This window comes from Cygnus atratus, chromosome 28 (genome assembly GCF_013377495.2).
Source record: "Cygnus atratus isolate AKBS03 ecotype Queensland, Australia chromosome 28, CAtr_DNAZoo_HiC_assembly, whole genome shotgun sequence".
In the NCBI taxonomy this organism is placed as follows: domain Eukaryota; kingdom Metazoa; phylum Chordata; class Aves; order Anseriformes; family Anatidae; genus Cygnus; species Cygnus atratus.
The window spans coordinates 771,373-794,897 of record NC_066389.1 but is presented as its reverse complement, the minus strand read 5'-3'; the positions used below and the strand labels follow the sequence as shown (position 1 = coordinate 794,897).

Here is a 23,525-nt window from a genome sequence, read left to right as displayed (position 1 = left end):
CTTTCTGCGATGGAGGCAAACCTGAAACGCAGCAGCAGGGAGGAAAGCCAAAGTGAGAAACACTTCCAGGCGGTAACAGCCTCAGAGCCCAAAGCCTTCTTCATGGAAGACAGAAGCTAAATGTTGACAATTTCCTTGGTTCCTTATTACATCCTTTCTCCCATTTCCATTTTCTCATCTTCACCCAACTACCGTCATTAGCTTTCTGATTTATCCGTTCTTTTTAAACCATTTAATTTCCTTTCTTGCTTACCAGCTGGGGAGTAGACCTGTTACAGCTCAAAACTTCCCTGCTGCTTGCTTCAGGATTTTTCTTACTTAATATGGTAAGGAGTAATCAATCCTCAATTTCTTTTAGGAGATCAGCTTTGCATAAAGCTCTACATTCCCAAATCCTTCAAGACTGTCTTCAAGAGAGCTTTAAGTAAAGATAAAGTTTAAAGTATCTGGTGTTTGCCATTATAACACACCACAACAGCTCCAAGTCTTGTTGCAGTAATTCACAGATTTTGGATTGGGATCTGCAAATGCTAACAGCAAAAACAAGAAAGTACAAATGCATTGACACATCGGAACATCAGTTTGATTTCCAGTCCTGCTAAACAGACCAGAAGACCTCCCTCTGAATAAAATAGGAGAATTATGGAGGAACCCAGTGAGGGCTGCAGCAGGGAAACCCTTCTGTAAGTCTCTAAGTTCTCTGCAGAGCTGCCTGACAACCAGGAGCCGAAGATCCCAAGTACCAACAGGACCAGGAGAGTTTCAGCCCCAGCTCTAAAGTTCTGAGCCTGCCAGCTCCTGCACAGCAGTAGGCACAGGTACAAGGCACGGAGAAATCTTACACTTCAGAGGAGCTGCAATCCCAACAAACTAGCAGACCAAAATCTCTAAGCCTTACAAAGAGACTGAATGGAGAAGAGGCTTACCGAGTTCACCAAGAGGAGGAAGGCAAGAGAGCTGATGGAGAGCCTGGAGCTCTGAGCTCTTTTTATACTGTTTCTTTGCCCTCCTGGCTTATCTAAGACGCCCTGCATATTCAAAGAGTTTGTAGCCTTATTGGCTGGAAAACAAATTTGCCTGTACACGTCATATCTTCAATTAATATAATTTTCCTCATCGTTTGGGATTATTAGTGTGTTCTCAACCTCCCATATGTCACATATATTACAGGTTTCTTTCATCTTAAAATGTTCTGGGCCAACTACATTCCTGGTACCATTTTATTGTCTCCACTGTCAAAACTGAAGTTTATTTACGTATTACATAAAGGCATTTGTAAGTTCCCAAAGCCATTGGAGGGAGAGAAAATTTCAGTAAAAAAGTAAAATCTTCCTACCTTTGGAAATATTGTTCATCAGAAACTCTTATGTGCTATGGCAGGGGCTTCCTGCTTAAAGTGCAAACATTTATTTAGGAATTTTCTATTAAGCTACTTAGCTACTTCAGCAAACAGGACCAGCACAAACTACAAATAAATCTTAATTGCATTCCTCCAAAATGTTCATGGTGAATAAAAGTCATGCTGCTGCATGAGCAGAAAAAATGTTTTCAGCAAAAATACGAATATGGCATTGTTTGCACTTCAATTCATTAGAGGACGTGACCCTGAGGTCAGCAGAATAAAGTGGAGAAAACAAGTATGAACTTGGCCTGGAAAATAATAAATGATAAGGATTTGGAGAGGTGTGCTAAATACTGTTTTCCAAGGCTGGATGTTAATATTTTCTTAGCAAAGAATCGACCTCACACGTCAAATATGGTACAATAGTGAAGAATACTGGAGATTGCTACAGAACTCCTTGTATGACCTTCACCTAATTTCTGACATTAATTTGAATATAAAATAAGGATAATAATGAGCAAGCAGGATGCTGAGGCTTCCTCAGAATTCTGAATACCAAAGCACTTCATAAACACTCATTAATGTTTTCAATTTGCAAAGTGTTGCAGTATTTAAATATTAATAGTTTGTCACCAAAAGACACCCCCAGTTTTAATAATACGGTCACTTACAATGTACATCAAGGTCTCTTGTTCCCAAGTCCTAATAAGGTGATGCACTATGTTTTATGAAAGTCAAAAGCTTAAAAAAAAATAAAAAAAAAAAGTATATATTTTTCAAAGCAGGAAGAAATATTTGGAAACATTCTTAAGGCAGAAGCAGACAAATTTCTTCAAAATCAGTGTTGTGGAACTTGAGACAAAACCAAAGCCGCTGGCAAGAGGAGAACCCCACCAATATCATCAGGCACTAAATACAGGTCACGATGCTGCTGAACAGAATCACAGAATCATTTAGATTGGAAAAGACCTCTAGGATCAAATAGTCCAACCTATAACCTAGCACTGAAGCACTACTTCTCAACACACCAAAACAAATGTATTCCTTTTCTCCCCTCTGTGTTGCACCATAGATGCAAAAGCCAAGTAAACGGTGTACCTACGAGCAGATTGCGCAAGCGGTAATGGTCTAAACATCCCATCCATCCAACTACAAAGAATTCCATGCAATTTTACTAGAAATGTGCTGAGCCCATTTCTTCTTGTTTTAAGATGAAAGAAATTCTGAAGGTATGACGTGTGTCATCGCATCAAACTTTGAAAATATGAAAATCACTGACTCCGATTACATCAGTTGAAGGAATAATGCACGCAACAAGATCCATTGTATAACTAACACCTGAGTTTAGGAAGGTATATATACGGACCCAGAACTCCGAAGTTTTATTCGCTTCTCCTGAGTTCCTCTCCTCAGTGAACCGGGTAAGTCCATACTGACTCTACTCTACACTTTTTTATACATATATATATATATTTTTGCGTGTATTTACACCTGTATGCATGTCTCGATAAAAATATTTATACGTGTGTGCATGGACATATTTAAAAGGCTCTGCTGTGTACGTGCACATAACACTGTATATACACACATGTATACATGGATATTCTGTAAGCAGTTTCTTTTTCTCATTTTGAAAGCAATTCCTTCACTGGAACTTGTTTTGCTCTTCCTGTGTTTATTTAATAGCAGGCGTTAAAGTGCTGCAGAATGTAAGGAGCCAACATAATTTTGAAGTCGTAAGTAATTTCCAACTCTAGATTATTTTCCTTAGGAGTGGGGAATTCAAATCCTTAGATAAAAAATTATGAAACATTTATTACTTTGACATCCATGAAGGAAGTTCCTCCACTTCATTGTGTTCTTTGAGTTTATGCCAGGTTGAGCACCCCATGGCTCTCCAGATTGGGGGATTCATGAGATGTGTTGTCAGTCTGACGTGAATCAGCATCGCCACCCAAAGTGGCATATTTTTCTTTGTTTTATTCACATTTTGTTGACTTTGGAGGAAAGGTCAGCTCTCAATTGGTAAAAAGAGTATTCTTTTTGTCAGCCAATATCAAAAGATGAGAACAGAGAGAAAAAAGTTTGGGCTGATTCATATAGATAAACAAGGCAGCTAAGAGGATGTAAAACCCGCAGGAGGGAGCGTGGTCAGCACCAGCACATTTCCTTTGCTCCACCGGGGCTCTGAGCCTTCCCTCCCGCTGCCAGCAGCCAATGTGCTCACCCTACTCCCTGGTCTGTGTTTCAGGTTTACCCACATCAGCCAACAATGACCTTCAACAGGGACTTCTACTACGATGGCTACTACTCGCCATTTGGCTACGAAGACCAGTACAGCTTTGGGGGCCTGAATGGCTACCGATTCGGAAGCCCGTATGGCTTCTACCGGGACCAGTATCGATATGGGAGCCCATATGGCTACAGAAGCTTTGGGAACCTGTATGGCAGCAGAGGCTTGAATGTTTACGGGGGCTACTATGGGAATGGGGACTTCGCCAATTTTGGGTATGGCTACCCCTTCTTTTCTCATTTTGGCAACAGATACAGCTATTGAAGCTGCTATCTATGCTGAACCAGCAGAAAGAGAAACCGAGAAATGAAATGCAGGAGACAGATTCATCGCTAAGGTCACGGTGCTGAGAAATGCTGGGCCCCCACACCTCTGGCTGGGTTCAGTGAGGCGTGTGGGTGCCAGGCTTCGTTAGGACTACCCCATATGTAACCCTCTCATATCTTTAAGAATTTCTTCAGCTATTACTCTAATGGGCAACTTGAATTACAGCAAGTATTGAGGCACCTTTCCATCATGCTGATGGAAAATTGCCTTTTAAATTAATTCTCAGTCATTTTGTAGTGCCATAGTAATAGGAGCAGTCCTGTGTCAATGGGAAGCAGATTTCTTCAACTGCCACAAACTCCTCTTTGCTTCACAACAAACTTCTCCAAAGACAACATGTAGAGAAGCTCCTGTTATATATCCATGCTGTGCTCCATACAGCAGTGAACAGGACTTATGAGCAACTGTGAGCAAGAACCTTGTCCGGACTGCCAAACTCCACCATTTCCACGAGGAGAGAGCATCGTCTGGCATCAGACACACACTACTTGCTGAAGACCCTTTTGTAAAACTGCAAACTTACTCTTTCTGTAACTTCTTGGTCTGTTTCTCCATTAAAATGACTCTGCATAATATTATCAGCTGTCTCCTCTTCTCCTTTTGTCTTTGCTGACATGCCACTGTGAAGGCACCAGCTGCAGTGCCACTCCATACAACCATACATTAAGAGGGAGGTCTAAACTCCACATGTTAGAGGACATCACATGTCCTTCAAAAATGCTCCAGCCCCAACTTGTTTCCCAAAGCAGGACGAAGTTCTACCTTATTTTAATTAACCTATGACCCTGGGTTTACACAACACTCCTCCAGAAAAGGGCATCAGCTGACTGTCTGCACTACCACAGACATACACCTGAAGCAAGCTAGGTTCTATGTTTGAAAAATTATTTCCAAATAAGAAAGATTGAGTGGAAGCTAAAATCAGGTGGTCTGCCAAGGAAAGACAGCAATGCTTCTTAAGCTTGGAGAAAGACACCTAACAGAAAAGACTGAAGCCATGACCATCAGCTGAAGAGATCATCTCCTTTGCAAACTGCACAGGCCAGGTTATTCAAGCTGTTCCTGTCAGCCTGTACTGTGTCACCTTGGAACACCAAGTAGTCTTGATTTAGGTTTATAATATTAAAGATTATAATCTGGCATGAAACAAGGTGGTTCAACAAGCATAGCCTAGACATAACTGCATGGATCCCATGCAAGCCCAGTTATACATCAAAGACATCACCAGGAGTCAAAAATCTTGTAGAAGCGACTTTGAGGGGGCACCTCTGGGCTGATTTTTGAGAGATACCCTACATGGCTACCCCTTCTCTTATGACAGCCACAGGAACATCTTCTCAGCTGACACAGCTAAGTGGAGGAAAAAGTAAGAAAATGACTGGTGGAACAGACTGGGGAAGCATTTTCATAGGCAGAGAAACAATGATAGTTAGCAGAATAGTCCCTGTGTTGCAAATGTTATTCCTCCAGTCCAAAGCCCATTTCTTTATATCCTCGTTGACTGCTTTCACATAAAGCATTTGACCTTGAACTGAGCCAGAGCAGAGGACAAGCCCCACGGATCCCGTTTCTTGCCTGGGAAGGAGCAGCCTCAGCCAAGAGACTGGCCTGACCTGCTGCCTTGTTCCGAGCTCACCTCTTTTTGCCCCAGTTTGAGCAAGACAGAGTCAGATCAGGACACCCTGGCAAAACAGTAAGGATAGCAGCCTCCACCCTAGGCTCCTAGCAGGACACATGGGCAGCAAATCAGTACAACCCTTTGAAACTGGCAAAACCATTGAGACGCCTTTTATAATCCTTCTGCTAGCTGCTGTCAGCAGCAGAAAGGGCTGGGTTCCCCAGGGAAAACATTAAGAAAGGTTCGAGTCTCCCACCACAATAAATACAGCTTATCTCCCTTGGATGCCCTCAGGCACACAAGACTTTTCCCACCTGCACGCACACTGTGGAAGTGCTTAAACACACACATGCACAGGAAGAGGCAACTGCAGGATAAAAGATGGAAAGCCAAGGAATTGAGTGAAATCCTCAGCTCATGCCATAACATCAGGTACCTCTCTATGCTTGCCAATACAGCAGTATTTATGTATTACCTGTTTCTTCCCTTCCCCACATCCCATTTAGGTTGCTACCAGCAGTGTTATTGCTTCTGACAGAGGGTGTGATCCCCACCCAGTGCCCAGGGAATTGGAACCACCTGGGGGCTGTGACTGCTCCAGGGACCCCAGCTTCCCCAGGCCTGTCACAGGGTCATCTACATCCACTTCCCTCCATCACTCTGCTTGGAGCCACCTGGACACCTCCTCAGCTTCAGTTTTTGCCTTGAAGTTGCCTGAGCTCCAGTACAACTCCACCTCCATGGGCTGCATCCCCAGTGCAGTCACTGCAGGGCTCCCTGCCTTTACAATGACCAGACAGCTTTATCGCTCACCCATCCAGAACATCAGGGTGACCACAGAAGTCCCAAATCACAGAACTGGAGTGCAGACTGTCACTTGGCCCCATCAGACAACAGCACTGATGCTCACTTCCCATGGATCAGCCTTAAGGTCCCCAGCAGCTCTGAGCTTACACCTGTTCAGAGTGGTGGGTAAAGAGCATTTTTTCCCTGGTTTATAGGGTGTTATGCCCTAAGGCATAAGAAAAGTTGGATGATTAGAGGAACTTTGTGCCTGCCTGAGATCACAGATGATAGACTGGCTAATTTAGTTAACAGAAAACTCACTCCTATAATTTTATTTAAAGTCCTGAATGCCAGTCTGAAGCAGGATGTATTTACTGCATGCATGTGGGAAATTACCAATTTAAATGCACCTTGTGAACAACCCACATGAGGCATGCTGCGGGACATATGCCTCTAGCACAAAGATTCACTGCCAGTCAGAATCACTTGTAAAGAGTAAACTTAGCCTCAAATGAGAAATTGGACCTATATATGAGCGGGTTTAGAATTTTTTCAAAATATTTCTTGGAGTATAATAAGAAAGGGAACGTGGCCCATGGGATAGGAACACTGGCTTCATCAAAAACAGCAAGAGAAACAAGAAGTGCTTCAAAACACACTATACTTCGATGAATATTCTAAGGTTTGTTATTGCATTATGAGACAAGAGACGTTAAAAATGTTTCCATTGTCTTAAAAATACACACCAGTATCCTGAGATACTTAATATCTTTAATCCTCTGAAAGCCTCAGAGCATTTCACATGAGTATCTTTTATATCTAAATGAATAGAAGGTGCACTATAAATATTTCCACAGAAATTCACTGGCAAAGCTTCCCACTTTTACTGACAACTTGGTGTTTTGTGGTAACTGCAAGTCTCAACTTATTACACAGAAAGGGCAAATTTAGAGGCCTCAATAATAAACTGGAGTTCATTTCCAAATATGCCATTAGCATAATAATAAAGATTCCTTCATCTGGCTTTTGAGGTTTGGGGGATTTCTTTTGTAGGGAAGGATTTATGTGGTTGGTGAGAACTTGGTTTAATCATCTCATCCAAGGCTCACCAGCAGTCAATTACATGCTATTACAATGCCTGTCCACTTTGTTTTCCTTACACAGGGAGAGCCTCTCCATAGAGCAGCTACTCTGAAATAATCTAGCACTCTCACATTTTGCAGTGCTGGTTTACACCATTCCTTTAACTATTAATAGCTACGTAACACTTCAAAAACATACAATAGCATAGAAACATTGAAAGGTTTATCTACAAATTATTGAGGAAATTCAAAATTCCATGAATTAATTCCACCATCCATTTCTACATGCCTACAAGAAGGCTACACTGTCAGAAGGCACTGAGCGAAGCAGTAAAACCAGAAGCTGAACTTTTGGCTTCAGTTCCCTCTCCCAAATACCAATTCTCCTTGCACCTCTGCACCGAGGCATTCTGTTATGTCAAGACAGGGAGGTGAAACTGATGACATCAGGAAGAGAAGACCCCACAAGAAGCCAATACTGAGGAAGGAGCTTTGCAGAACCAGGAACAGAAGGAAAGATGTGCGCAGTGGTTTCATTAATGGACAGCTCTAGCAGAGGAGTTGCTGTAGAAGGGAGGCGCACACAAACCACTGCCAGATCTCTCCTGACCATCACTGTCCTGAAGCAGGCCGATAGGATCAGCTTGGGGCAGCAGGACAAAGGCACCTGAATTAGGAGCAGAGGAACAGACATGCACACACACGCAGAGGCCAATAACATATTGCAAGGTCATGTTTAATGAGAAAGAAGCAGATCATACAGAGGCAGAATTATATGGTACAGATTACAAATTGCCTGTAACCTGTGATTTGATGTAAGGTGATTCATGTAATAGCTGATGTTGTTTCCCTATTGCAGAGACACACGTAAAGCACAGAGCATGGGCTGGCTCACTCCAAGACCCTTTTTTATACCTCATTAGCCACAGAAAGAACCTACAAAGCAATCTAAAATGGATAGCAACCCAATCCCTTCACCTCCTACTGCAGTTACAAACGTAGTCCACAGCTTTGAGAAGAGAGTACTTAGAGAAAATGGAAGGCATTAGGAAAAATAAAAAACAACAGAAAGGGTAATATGAGAAGGATGTAAATGGATTCTTTTTCTTCAGAAGATCTAAACATTTATGGATGCACTTAATGGCAGCTCCAAATGCTCAGCCCTGGAGCTCAGCCAGATATCTATGTCCTGCTCATCCTCGCCTGGACGTTCCACTTCCAGCAGCTCCTCTGACTAGGTTTAGCATGGTCTGCAGCTTCCAACCGGGTAACCCCGTGCCCACCGGGCACCGCCAGTACACATGCGAGCCCCCAGGAGCAGGGGCACCGCTGAAGCCACTTCCAACTTCAGGGGCTCCTGCAGATCCCACGACGCTTTGCTGTGGGAAGGTGCTGAGGATGGGTCCAGGGAAGGTCACAACCACAGGTGGAGGGTAGATGACCACCCTTGAGTCAGGACACTGCACAACACAGGGCTCGTTGCAGCTGTCGGCAATGGGCTGTGGCACAGCCACCCCACACAGCGAGGGGCTGCCATCGGTGCACGGGCTTAGGGAGTGCGTCATTTGGGGGATGGTTAATCTGAAGTGCAAGGGAATATGATGAGAACAAGGCAACAATTCTTACAAGTTCCACCATCAAACATTAAAACAGAAAGCTATCAACAGGCTAGAGGGAAAGGCAGAATTTCATAGCTGGGTTCTTAGAAAACGCCACCTATAAATCTTGTATCGAACACAATATCTGGAAATGAGATTTAATGAAAAACTAATTGGAGATCATCACCCAGACAGTATTGGAAGACCTGCATGTACCAAAGCCAAGAGCTAAACAGTCACAAAGTGATATAGTTACATCAAGAAAACTTTGGTTTGATACAACGGAACATTTGCATAGGATTTACCCTCACTTAAAACTACAAGCAAAACTTTCTTTAGAAAGAGGAATTCAAATCAAGCTTACCTACTTCACGACAGAAATAAGAAAAATGATCGGGCAAGATCTGACGTTGAGTGTTTTTATACTCTTAGACTGCCCAAAGCATCTGAGTCACCTATGTGCACAGCATCCCAATCAATTACTAAACACGTTTCTTTCAAGACTTAACTTTGTTAATGAATGTCAATTGTTTTTAATAAATCGCTCTAATTATTAGCGTCCTTCCATCACCACCACCACCCCCCCACAACTTGGACTTCATCGCCTTCCAGTCTATTTCAAAACTTTACATAGAAGGGATATTGTGTATATTACAGAAAAAACAAGAGGTTTATATGGTTCATACGCAGGTCTCCTCCATGAATGGACTCATTCCTGGGCAAGCAGCAAACAGCCATTCACTTGGAAGAAAATGTACTGACCCAGCCCAGGAGGAATTGCAAAAAGTGAGGGATATGCTGGGTTCTTGGCCTAGGGGTAGCCCGGTTCACAATTCTGTGATGAAATTAGGCTAATATGGGGTCTAGTCAAAGCCCTGGAATTCTGTGGAAACCTTCAGCATGAATTTTAGAACAATATATCCAAATAAGTCAGTGCTGCTCTTCCAATTAGACACCAAGCATGTGTGTCTTTAAACCTGCAAGCTTTAAAAAAAAAAGGGGAGAAAAAGTAAGGCTGTATCTTATATGAAATTGTATCCCATACTCTGAAGCTATAAATCATGACCTGATTAAGAAAATGAGACAAAAAGGCAACAGATTGGGTGTGGCTCATGCAAGACCTTGTCAGGTCATTTTTTTCAAAAAGTCATTTGTTCAATAAAAGGACACCTAAATCCATTGTAATAATACACATTGCACATCTAGAACAATGAGCAGAAGGTTCGTGTTGGAATCCCAATTGCTGATGAATTGCAACTGCCAGCAGTTATCATCGGCATTAAACACAGCAGTATGACGGATGAACGCCGAGGAGGAGGTTCACCAACACTTTGTAGCAGTGTCAGCAACAGATGCCAAGTATGGAAACAGCTTGTGCCATACAGATGCTCTCTACCATCCCCGGTGGGCCATGGAGGATGGCAACATGTCCACTCTGATTTACACTTTGCTTGAAGTCAAAGATTTTGCTACTTTCGTGGCAGTAGAGAAGATTTGTAGGGGATGTTTTGCTATAGTAAAGCCCAGCTCAAAGCCTTCCCCTTCTCAACAGCAGCATGCTCTTCTCACAAGGAAAAGGCTTTCATTGGGGGAGTTAGAGATGGACACGGTAACACTGCAGAATAATTTCTGCCTTTCAACAAAGAGGGAATCTCATATATCAGATTGGCAGAAAAATGACTCAAAAAAAATACTAAACCCCATATGCTACCATGGGGTAGAAACCCCTATCAAGTTTTTCACACAATAGGAAGTGGTCTGGATGCTCTCCTAGTTTAATTGCGTGCTGAGATTTATCATCATATCATCCTCGGCGACACTGAAACATTTGTCATTCCTTTGGAAAATTAACTCTGCATTTTCTATAATTAAGTGTAACCATGTGAATTGCAACACACGCCTATCTCAGCTTAAATCAGATAGCAATTTAACCTTAATGTAATTCCTCAAAAAGGGTGGAATTCAAAGCCTAATCATTATTTTCAAGTTAGCCAATTGAAGATAAAAGCAAGTCTTAAGTCTTATTTTAAAAATGTATTATTAATATTGCATTGAACAAAATCTAGATCATTAATCTGAAGCAAGACGAAGCCACACTGCTGGAACTAGTTTCCTTCTCTGCTAAGGGCTGCTTACAGTTATTATCGCTGCTAAATCCATGTATCTGAATACAGAGGACTAACAACACTAAGAGTAGGCACGCAGATGCTCTCTGAAAGCATTCTCAAAGCACAACATAAAAGCTCATTAATGTTCTACACAACTGATGTTGTCATACAGATGTTTAACAAGAGTATTACAACTCCCAGCTCAGGCACCACCAGAGAGTACAAAGAAATAAAAGCGATGAGTCAACTGCTGAACCATAGCCAAATCTCACTACCTAAGCTGTGTCCAGAAGTAAATGCAGCAAAACAGCACGTGCTCTGGCTCAATTGACCAGTTTAAGCAAATTTAGGAATCAAATTTTAGCACCTAAAAAAAGTAAAGATGCAAAATAAATATAAAAATTGTCATCCTCGTGTCAAGAAAAAAAGAGAAAACACCTATGATGCAGACAAGCCATCAAGCACCCGAAGTGTTGACAGAACATGGAGTTATTCAGGATTTAGATGAAACATTAGGATTCTTCCAAAAGATTTTAGCCATCTACCTGTAAGGGTATGCAGGAAAGATGTTTAAAACCCTGTTAGAAACCTCAGACTAAACTTCAGAGATATGTGGTCTCACTGGTGTTTTCTCCACAGCTGAGCTCAAACTAATCCTTGTGATCGAACACAAAGATAGTATTTTAGTTGATTCCTGCTTCCCACAGAGCAGCCCTACAAATGAAGCATCAACACCAATCCTCCCTCACCCCACAAACCTGGTGGAGGCAATTCCAACGCTAGCTTTAAAGACCAAGGTAGAGTTCACCACAAGAGCAAGAACCCTCTGAAGACACACATTTGGCTATACCACACAAAAAGCTGGCTTCCTGAGTCAAATCCATCCCAGAGACTAAGGAAACACTGCAAACATTTATGAAGTTTAAAACTCCAGAAACATTTGTGGTTTAGTGCACACACCACAGTAGGTGAGGCAGAAACCTTAGAAATAATTGCATCAATTACATGTTGGCTCTGGCTAGTAAGGACTTTGTGCCCAAAAAGGTGTTTTCTCTGTGAGGCTGACTATATAAAAGCCATCCAAAGCTCAGATCTATTAATTTCTCTCGATTTCTTCTCCTCAGACGAGGTACATGTGATCAGCACAACTGCTTTATAACCACCAAACTCCAACTAATGACTAATGTAAGAGGCTGAGCATATTTAACTTCATGGCAAAGAAACTAGACAGGAGAAGCCACCAAGGTTTTTCCCACTTTGTCTTGAAGTTAGAAACACTTAAAATGCTGTGAAGAGACAGTAGTTGCAGGGGGAGCCAAACCCATTTGTACACATGGAAAGCATAGAATGAATAATCTGAAATTTTGAGGTAAAACCTCCTGAAATCCTGGAAGCATGTTTTTCTTGATTTACTTTACTTCAGACAGCAGTTGTGCTCTCTACTTTTCTTTTACATTAAAAGTTACTTTGCATTTACTGTTGCTTTTTTCCCCTCAAAGAAAAAAAAAAAAGCTTTATAAACAAGGCTTTAGATATCCCATGAGTAAATGTCCAGAGCTATTTTACTTCTCAATGGCAAGCCATGCAAGCTTGATGCCCGTTTTCCAAGAACATGAATGTGCTGCAATCAACCCAAGACAGCCAGGATGCCTGCCCTGCTACACAGCCACCAACAGCTTCAGAACTGTTGCCCTGTGGACTTACCCAAACCTATCACTTACCACCCAAACCTCAAACCACCCAGCAGCACTAAATTATTCTGCAGGGAATGACTCTTTCCCATAACTTAGCCTTCCATTAGGTGCTTTGAATTTTATAGATGTCAACTACAGATGCAGTATGATCCAAAGAAAAGACAGAACTTGGGCTCAGCATCACAAAAAGGGCTCGTAACTACTTCAGGCATATGGGACACGGGCTTTTCCCACAGAAATACCCTTCGTACACAGCACACCACTGCAAGGGGCTCTCAATCTGTTATGGACTGGTCTTGAAGCTTCTCATTTCTCCATGTGGTAGTTCATGCATTAACATTTAAGTCACAAGCCATAAATTCACCAGGAAAGGTGAGAACCAGAGAAATACTCATTTTTCCATTGCCAAGTGTTACTACCCAGCAGCTGAGGCTCTCCATACTGTTAGGAGCTACACAATGAGAGGTGAAGAACCATCATCATCCGCTACATTCTGGTGCTACGCTGAGGGAAACACAGGGATGGTACTGCTAACAAAGGCTCCTGCCTTAGCTCAACTTGGCTAAATTGACACAGGCATTATCTGCATGCCCACTGGGTGAGATATTTTTTCCCCTGGAGCAGACAGTATTGGCTACTGTTTGACACATCGAGATGAAGCACTGGCCTTACTGCCTGCGTTCATCCTTTTGTCCCAGAACAAGGGGCTGCAACAAGAACCAGTTTGGGGATATGGCTGCATTCCCCTTCACATTATACAAATTGGTGTATTTTCCAGTTATATAGTCATTAAACTAAGCCATTAAAATCAGCTGGTGATACTAAGGAGATACTCTGGGCTGCAAAAAGGAAAAAAATGACAAGAACAGTGCATTTTGATAGAACTGTAATCATGACTCATGGCATGACCTGTATCAGAGCCTATAACAAAGCTGAGGTATAGTGTGTATATTGATAAATTAAAGCCCTTCCAGGTCCCACACCTGTGCAGGCCCACATTTACCCACACATAAAACTAGAATAGCACTGACAGAGGCCATGAAATGGCATCTTCATAACAGGACCTCTTGGAACTCCCCACAACCACTCATTAAAGTTTTACATGAGCAAAGGTCTTCAAGCTGGACTCCACTATAATGAACACAGGCATCAATTTAAAGGATGTGTGTCAGGACATCCAAGGCTACTAATTACATTGCATGCAGGGAGCAGCTCCCCTTCTGACAAGCAAGTATGATGCACACGGACAGGCAGCATCCACATGGGCACAGCAGAGGTCCAGGTGCAAGCCAGCAGCTGTTGGGGTGGCCAGAGTAAACCAAATGGGGGTGATTCGAAACACTCCTCCCTTGCCATGATTAGTTCCACCTGATACTCCTTGTTTCTCACCCCAGGAACCTAATGGGATGTCCCAAACACAATTGCTAATGAGTCTGATCAAACCACTTGTAGGAGCACAGCTGCCATGTAAAGCACTGCCCCCACAAACAGCTTAAATCCTTGACAAAGCTATTTTTTGGAAGTTTAGCTTTGCCAGTTTCCAAGCAGATTTCGATTTGTCACAGTACTAGCCCTAGCTGCAGTCCTGTGAGGTTTACACACCCATGAAGGCAGCACTGGCTTGCATGCACACACCTGCCACTGGCCTTGTTTCCAGCTGGAAAGAGCAACCAGGTGCAAAGCCTCATAAAAATATGGGATTCACTCGGTAGCTTTGAAGGGCACTAGATCAGATGTACAAGTAGCTGAGTGCCAGGCTTTGGGTATGTCTCTCTCAGCCTTGCTTATCCCTTACTTATCCCATAAAGATTTAAAATTGAAAGAACCCAGCTGGGTGTGAGGTACATTTCATGCTATTTGGGGATCAGAATATACTAATAATCACATATGAGTAAAATAATTGCAGCCAATGAAAAAGCTGCATATGAACACATTTTCTCCTGTATTTAATTAAGATTTGATATACCATTGCTCAGGTTTTCCAGACAGTCTAAAAGACCATATAAAACCCACACATCTCCGAGCTTTCAATCCAGTTCTTACTCTCCTCTCTGAGCTCGGTAAGTTATTTGCCTATTTCTATTCTAACTAGCTAAATGTCCTTCTGTTGATGCTTTTAACTTGTACCTGAATCCTGCAAAAATAATCTGATGAGAAATAAGTGAATTGTTTCTTTTGAAAAGCTTCTCTTTGCTAATTTATATTTGTTGGCATAGGTATGGACATTCAAAATTAAGCCTAAGATTTATAGAACCTAACTCAATTTAATGTGATGTTTCCACTTTGATCTGGCAACTTAGGTATCTTTATCTTTAATCTACTTTAAAAATTCTGAATTATAAATTTCTCCTCCTATATAAGAGACCTTTCTCCTTATTTCAGTAGCTTGAGTAACTTTCTGTGGGCAGCTGACCTCTACCATAGTAATCAGTCTGATGTAGATGGTTTCTACAATACCACAGAGACTAATTTTTTATATAGAACAACCGAAGGAAAGCTTAGCTATTGCATCTTTTGGAACCTTTTATAGACTTATTTTTCTGGAGTTTCTGGTGGTTTTGTTTTTTGTTTTTAAATAAGAGCTGGGATTACTCACTTTCAAAACACAGCTAGAAAATGCTGACCCCTGGCCTTTCTCCTGTTTCTGTAGCTAGGTGTGAGTTGACTCCTTTGTAAACAAGTTGTGTTGATAGGACCTGACCCTTCAGAGCTTTGTTCTCAGAGCAGTGCTGCCTATCTGCAAAAGCAGCTGCCACTAACTTGCAACATCCAGACACCCAAGTGCCATTTGCTAGTGCTGAGCAAAGCTGATTTGCAGTCAGATTTTAAGTTTTAATTAGGAAATCCAAGGCCTCAGCACTTCTCCACGCTCGGTCACATCTTTAGACAGACACCTCATGCCTTCCAAGTGTGACAGGCAGCTCTGATGTCCACCAGCTGGGCAGTGCCTCCTCCAGCAGCCAGCACAGACTCTGCAGCCTCCTGCCCCCAGGTGTCTCTGTGCCAGCAGTGCAGGGAGCACCACAGGCTGATGCAGGCAGGGCACAGCTCTGAGCTGACCTCCAAGATTCTTGCAGCCCTTGCTTCTACTGGAGCAAATTCAGGAGAGAAAAGACCAAGAGAGTGCAGCATAGCTGGTGAAGCAATCATACAACTGATCCTGAGATGAAGAGAGTTACATTTGACTTTTTACTTATCTAGGACACTGGTAGCTTGAGCCAGATTCTCAAAAGTTGCTTTGTCCCCTATGAACATCAGGCATCTAAAAATAAAGCTCCTGCCACATTACCCTGTCTACTACAGAGATAACAATCTTGTTTTGCAATTCAGGTTAGTGTAAAAGGCAATACTTTTGCTTTACCTAATGCTAACAGAAAGTGATTCCAGTTTCATTTGAAGCATCTGGAAAGCAAATAGCCTTTATCACAAGAGATGAGAACCTCAGCACTAGCCCTAGGTATGCCACTGCTTCAGTAGCTGAAGCATGCAGGTCACTTTGCAGCTAAGCCTCAAACTCCCCTTCTCAGGATAATAGCTACCTACTTCACCTCAGATCTGAAGGCATTAAAAAATTGTTATTTAAATGCAAGGCTGTGCAGTTTCTGCTCCAGAGATGAGGACTGAGAGTCAGAGCAGCACACTCAAACAATGGAAAGGCAGCTCTGATACAAGCAGCGATCTGCAGGGAATTAATTTACCTTTATTCCCTGCTTTGTTTTTTAGCTTCATCTCCACCCCGGGACAATGTCTTACTGGTACCAATACAAGCAGCAGTGCATCGTCCCCAGCGGATTGAAGTGTGCCACCCCTGTAGTTCACACAGTGCCACAGCCCTGCTGTGGTGAAGTCCATGCCATGCACATCATGTGCCTCCATGGACGCCAAGCTGTGCGCCGCGAGGAAGATGATGCAGAGCAGTCCCAAGTGCCCCACACCATGCACATCAAGCTGTATCGAGAAGCACATTGTGCAAGGTCACCACTCTTCTTCCTCCTCCTGTAGCACCAGGTCTCCTGAGCCGTGCAGCGTGGTGTTCCCCCAGCCCCACATGCAGAGTGGGCAGCATCTCTTTGTGCCTCAGTGCAGACAGCTGGGCATTACAGAATGCCCCCAGATAGGCAATCCCATTCACATGGGCCAGCAGAGCTCGTATCCTTGCTCCTCATACCAGTGGTCCGACAGCTACCACTACCACTGTGGGCAAAGTTAAGCTCCAGAGAGGCACCCACAGAACAACCAGGTGATGGAGAGCAAGATGCACACCCAGCAGCTGAGTTCACAGGCACAACTCCCGGAGGTGCAACTCACATCTCTTGCTGCAGTCACTGGGGTTGTGGGCAGCCTGAAACCCTAACAGCCAGCCCTCTCCACGGTATCCTCTGCATTAGATTTAAAGGTCTCATAGCTTCATATCTACAGCCAGCTCAGCTCTTGACTGTATTAAGACTGCTTTTCTATGACTGCTGGTGTAAAGGATATGTGAGTTTTACTACAGGCATAACCACTCACATGAATGACATTGCATCAAAGTGGCATCAGCTAGCCCAGAGTCAATAAAAACTAGGTCCTTCTGTGCTAATATTGCTAAATACACATTTTTCTGCTTTCAACTTTGTTCCAGAGGAGGTATTGTAAAAGAAACTGGTTTTAAGCGTGCTTTTTTCTACATGCAACTAGCAAAAATAAACAAGTAAAATGGTGAAAAACAGAATTCAGCTTTCAAGTCAAGGGGATCTACTGTGTGAAGCACCTCACTCCTGAAGCACTTGCTACCTGAAGATCCACCTCCAATGTACCTCCTGGAATAATGGAAGTTCTTGCTTTATAGTCCACATTACTTTATTCTCTATGGTATATATACACCATTTCTCACATAATAAAGCCTCTACTGCATCAAACCAGCCACTTTTTTTTTAACCCTCCACCCCTAATTCAGCTGCCTCCAATGTGATAATCCCCAGTTGTAAAGCAGCCATGGAGAGATGAGCACTGCTTCCACCTGCACAGGTAACAAACACTCAGCTCCCTACAGCACATCTCAAAACAGCTTACAGAAAAAGCTGACACAGCTGTATGACAACTAACACATTAAATCAATAAACTAGCAGCAAATGCTGGAATTAAATCCAGGAGTCATGTGTCAGAGCAATGCTCTAATACCTAGACCACACTACTCTATGCAGTATGCCATTAAGCTATTTGCAAATTGAGGTGGTGTGACCCCACAAACCAATAAATCTCAATTAAATTTACCCCCAATCATTCCTACTGCATTTGTAAACTAAACTCCAGAAATTCTTCTTCCATCACGTGTTTAGGGCTTGATTCAGGGAAGACGCAGGAGCCGCAGAGGCACGCACACGTCCCAGCACAGCAGCCAAGAGCTCAGCACAAAACACTTGGGCTATCAAGAACCCAGAGCAACTACCACCCAGCCCTGCAGACAAATGCATTGGTACAACAACAAGCTACAGCAGAAATTTAGATTTGCAATGATTTTTCTGCCAGCCAAAATTGAGATTCTCAAATAACATGTCACCTGTGACAAAGTTCGGTAGGCTACAGGACTCCAAATTCAGTTTGAGTTGCATAGCAGGAAGCATCTTTAAAAAGAAGAAAAGGTGTGAAGCTTAAAAAGAGCAGAGTGACCATCTTGGAGCTGAAAAGTCAGAGGCAGCAGCTCTGAAGTGGCATGACTTCCCTGGAGTCAGCAGAGGCTAGGATGACTTATGCCTTCTCCAAATCTGCCTACTAGGAGAGAAATAATAAAGCTGTGCTCTCCACCAAGCAGCCAAAGGGCATGTCTCTAATGTGGTTGTGTTCAAAGGCAGGTGAAGCTGCTAGGCAATACCTAGTGAGGGGAGAGCTCTCCCAGTCCCTCTCCTGGCTGTTACCCCATGGCCCACAAATGCAGCACATCAGCAACTTGAGGTTGCTGAAGTCACATGAACAAAGGAGCCTTTCTGCATTCCCCTGTCACAGCATGGAGCATCCTTCTTCGTGGCTTTTCACCCACACCTTCAGGCTACACCCAAGCTCTAAGAAGTTCTAGATAGTCAGAGGTTTCAGGGCAGTGTACTCATCTGGTGAATATCTTTTTTTTTTTTTTTTTTAAGAGCTTGCTGACCTCAGATCATCAAGCTATCTACATCACTCTCCTGCAAACTCAAACATTTCTCATTTACCCAGCTCTGCTGAGCTCCACCACTTCTGGAGGTCGGTATTGCCCTGAAAGTGCATGCAATTTGTATTTTAATGGTTCTGTGCAATCCAGCTGTCTGCTCTTTCAACAAGCTGGGCGGCAACTATCAAGTTATTTATTATTCCTTATTTAAAAGGGGGAGAAATTAGGAAGCCATTAAAGTGTCTTTGCCATTCAGGAACCTCTGTCACAATTTTCAGAACTTTCTAGAGGCAGACAGATACATCAAGCTGCTTAAGTCCAAAATGCCTCACAGCCAAGCTGGCCCAGCCCAGGGTCACAAGGCACATTAGGTCGGAGCCACGCAGCAAGCATCACAGCCCGCCAGCAGGGCCGCCCTGCCCCAGGCGCAGGGCAAGGAGCTCAGCCTGGTCTGCACCAGCCACCCAGCCCTGCCCTCAGATGCTAATGGACTGAAAGCAAACAGCAACTCCACTAATACGAAGGTTACTCTTGACAATTACACCCTAGGTGCTCTATAACTAAAGATTTTAGAATCAAAAGAATCTTTTGAAATGAAAGAGCTTTCGGGAATATCAGCGCTGCTGATACACAAAGCTTTAACTCAGCCTCACACCTCTGGGACTTCTCAGAGGAAGCAGCAAGTTCTCAACAGGAGTCAGCAGGACCTCAATTATTTGCAATCAAAAGCTGACTCCACCAGGGTGAATTTGTTACCTCCTGATTGGCTTTGGCATGCCACACACCTACACTTCAAAACAGCAGGAAGAGCAAGAAAAGGGCTGCAAAGGGAGGACGAGAAATGTGATTTACAGAACAGCGCCATCACCTCTACCAAGTAAAATCTAAAGTCCACCAGGAGTATCTCATAGCTAGGGATTTGCTTCTTAGTCCCTCATTTCTTGTGCAATTCAAAAGCATAGCAGTTTGGTCGTTTTACCTCCATATCATAAAAAACGCTGCCTCCAACATCCAGTAAAGCATCCAAAACCGCTTCCAGCAAGCAGCAGCCATCTGTTCTCAAGAGAGCAGACCCCCAGGCTCCTCACCCAGCCCTGACTGCATCAGGAGGGGGCAGAGGGGATACACCCCCAGGCAGGCAGCTCCCTGCACACCCCCCCCAAACCAGCCCCAGCCCGTCAGCTGCAGCCCATCAGCTCTCCCCATTGCCACCAGCTGGCCAAACTCAGCCAGTTTCTTGCATTTAGCATCAACTAAATGCATAATTAAACTCAGCTATCTCATTGCATTTAGCATCAACTATTGCATTCAGAGTTTCTTACTACTTTTCAAACATTTTTGCGTTATCCTTGGAGCTGTGCTGGCCAACCTTACATGGCTCAGGAGCTGCGGATTTTTTTTTTTTTCTCGGTGCATTATCAACCTGCTCACCTTTTTAACAGCCCAGCTTGCTTGAAACTCAGTTGCAGCCGGGCTTTATTTCCCTCCGGAGCAGGCAGAACGGCTCCTTCCCCCCACACTGTACCAGGGCGGGGGGGGCGGTATTTCGGTGCAGCTGCCCCCAGCACCAGTTTATCAGGGCGCAGGGGCTCCAGCTCCAAAATCCTCTCTGCTGGGGATAGGGGGAGGCAGCAGAAGGATGGAGGTGGATCTGTGGAGCAGGAGGGGGGGGCCCTTCGTGGCCTCTCGGGCCAAAAAGCAAGCAACAGCCTCAGTCCCAACCCAGCCCAGGCACTGGAGGATGAGACCCCACAGAAGCAGCCAGCAGAGGAAAAAACAGCGAGAGAAAGACGAGAAGCAAAAGCTACGAGACTCCCGCAGCTGGGGGCGAAGTGTGCCCCCCCCACCACCACTCAGAGCCCCCCCCCCAGCCCCCCTCCCCATGCGCTGCAGTGGGAGCCCGGTACCTGCGGAGGTCTTAGCGGGGCGGCTTCTTCTTCCTCCTCTTCCTCCAGCAAAGGGATCCACCAAAGGCCCCCCCGCCAAGGAGGGCAGTCGGGGGGGGGGGGGGGGGGGGGGCTGCGGCCTTTCTGCCCCGGTATTTATCAGGGGCAATTAGCGGCTCGTTGCAGCTCCGGGGGGGTATTGAGCTGGTGCCTGGGGAGTTGGGGGGGGCGGAAGGCCCGAGGGACTGCCCTGGCTGGGGGGAGGTTTAGGGCACAGCATCGGCACTGCATTCTTTCTGGGCCCAAATCTTGTTGCATCAGACGCTGAGTGAAAATCCATTAACAAATCCTAACGTGCTTTTTGCTCTTAAAGTGCTTGAACAGCAAAAAATAGTCAGAGAATCAGAGTATTCCAGGAGCTGAAAAAACTAAGCTTTGCTTCAACCCTGTTGTGGTGCACATGCTTTTTAAAAAATAAAATAAAATAACACTTTTTTTTTTTTGAGTGGGGCTCCTGTGCTTTGAAAGATAATCAATGGGTTTGGTAGTTCGGGGAGAAATTATAAAAGCTTGGTGAGAACCACTTTCAGAGAGGCCTCCTCACGTGCCAACGCGACTCTTCTAGGCCTCTGATCGCTCCCATGGGAGTGGGAGCTCTGTGGGGTTGCAGAGGCCCAGCTTCTTCAGAATAGTGTTTTCACATCTTGGCAGCAAAGAGCATGAGCTGGCCCAGAAGTACGTGAAAAAATTACAGCTAGAAAGCAACACAAACCAAGTTTTATAGCTTTGGCTGTGGCTTCAGCATGGCAGCTAGGAGTTTCCTCATGGAAAGCTGTTGGGCTATTAACAATTATTTTTAACAAGCACGTTAATTTATTTCAGTGCTAACTCGCTGTCCTAGAGCCCCATCCTGTGGCGGTGAGGGTGCTGAGCCGCGGGGACCTGCTCCCTCCTTGGTCCCCACCCCTCGCTGCAACTGCTTGTTGTCACCAGTGGATGTGTGAGCAGAACCTGGCTGCTGATGGGGTGGGTGGGCTGCTTGCATGGCACCTGCAGGAGCCCTGGTGCTCCCCAGGGACCTCTGCAGGGCCCAGACCCTGCTGGCTCTTAGTAAAAGAGGCAAAACTTCACCCACAGCCCTGCCACAGTTTCCCTTCTCCATTTTGAAGAGGGAGCTGAGCCATTGCGTAAGGCAGGTTTGGCAGAGAACGCAGTGGGTGTGGGAGGGTGAAGCAGTGCAGGGATGGTGTGCCCTGCTGATGAAATTGCAAGTTGCTGCACTGATGACAAATTCCTGGATGTAAAGTCAGCGATAAAGTGATGCAACGCTTGCAGCAGTGGTGTAGAAAAGCAGGTATATGATGCTAGAGACTCCTACTTGGTGGTGCTGGCCTGCCCGTGACTAAGTGATGCGGTGGAGAAATGGGTCAGCTCTAAAAGGAAAGAGGTGGTAAACCTCTTCGATCAGATGACTGCAAGAAATATACAGGGTTTCAGCTGTGAAGTCCAAATGCCACATCTCCCATGGCTGTGGAAGTCACATCTTGTGAGATCCCTGATCCAGATGTGCCAGCTCCTTTCGTCTCCTGAGGGACTTGGTATTGGACTTGAATTTCTGGGAATTTTTATGGAGTTGTTCATACCAGCAGTTCGTGTCTGCCTTTCTTACCGCAGCCCTACTCTTATCCCATGGAGATGTTACTGGCAGCTGGGGGCTTTGAAAGGAGAAAATCCAGTTCCAGTGCTGCACCCAGTTGTGCAGCAAGTTGTTTCATCACTGTAAGAAAAAATAAGGCCTACTGCAGTCTGAAAAGACAGCATTTCTCCCTCCCTGCCCCAAGCTTCTTTTAGCTTTCTAAGGGGGTGCAGGTAGGAGGAGGCTGGGGGGGGGGGGGGGGGGCTGGCTGCATACATTGCCATACAGCTGTACAGGGGGTCACCTCCCATCCCAAAGTAGGAGATAAAGGGAGACCTTCTGGAGGTGTCCCTACCCCATGTAGAACATCTTTTGGTTCTGTCCTATAAAACAAGCTGTGGTTTTGCTGTCCTCTACTGCCATCCTCACGCAGTAACTAAGAATTGCCTGTGGGTGAAGGAGAAATGCTCCATATTTTATTATTTTGGAGCCATTATGCTCCTCCCTGTTCTGAACTTGTCAACTTTAAATTGGTGTCGGTTCTGAACTCGCCCAAATGAAGGCACAGGGGCCATCCATGGTCAATAAATGCCCAAGTGGTTCCTTGAGCTGGGGTCCTTGGAGAAGGTCCTCTGTTGGTTGCATTCCTCATTCCAACTGTCCTCGCCTTATCAGACCAGCCTACAATCTCTTGTGAAGCCTGTGGGAGTTCCCAGGCAAATAAGCTAACTGTCGGATATGACCACGGATGATAATGAATGGAGCAATTAAGACTTTCCTTTTGATGACTGTAATTTTAATGGGCTGGCGCAAACCAGCTGAATAGTATGGGAAGGAAGCTGCATCTGTGTCATAGGTAAAAACTGGGCAGATGACCAACTAAACAGCTGGGTGGGTCATAAAAATAGGAAGCTATGCAGTTGGACTTGTCAGGTGATGAGCAGCTCTGACTGCCTTCCCGAGGAGTTGGTCCTGCTCACAGTCATCGTCGCCACGGGTCCCTGCTGGACACCGAAATGAGGTTGGCCGTG

General features: G+C 44.5%; 1 protein-coding gene and 1 pseudogene across 1 annotated transcript; one reads left to right on the top strand and one right to left on the bottom strand.

Moving 5' to 3' along the window:
- Window positions 1-3,614: 3,614 nt before the first annotated feature.
- On the top strand, window positions 3,615-3,899 carry LOC118258558 (keratin-associated protein 19-2-like). The gene has a single exon (XM_035567418.1). It carries the CDS (start codon window positions 3,615-3,617, stop codon window positions 3,897-3,899), a length of 285 nt encoding a protein of 94 aa, XP_035423311.1.
- A 4,789-nt stretch (window positions 3,900-8,688) lies between these two features.
- Window positions 8,689-20,933, bottom strand: LOC118258532 (feather keratin 4-like; annotated as a pseudogene).
- Between the last annotated feature and the right edge of the window lie 2,592 nt (window positions 20,934-23,525).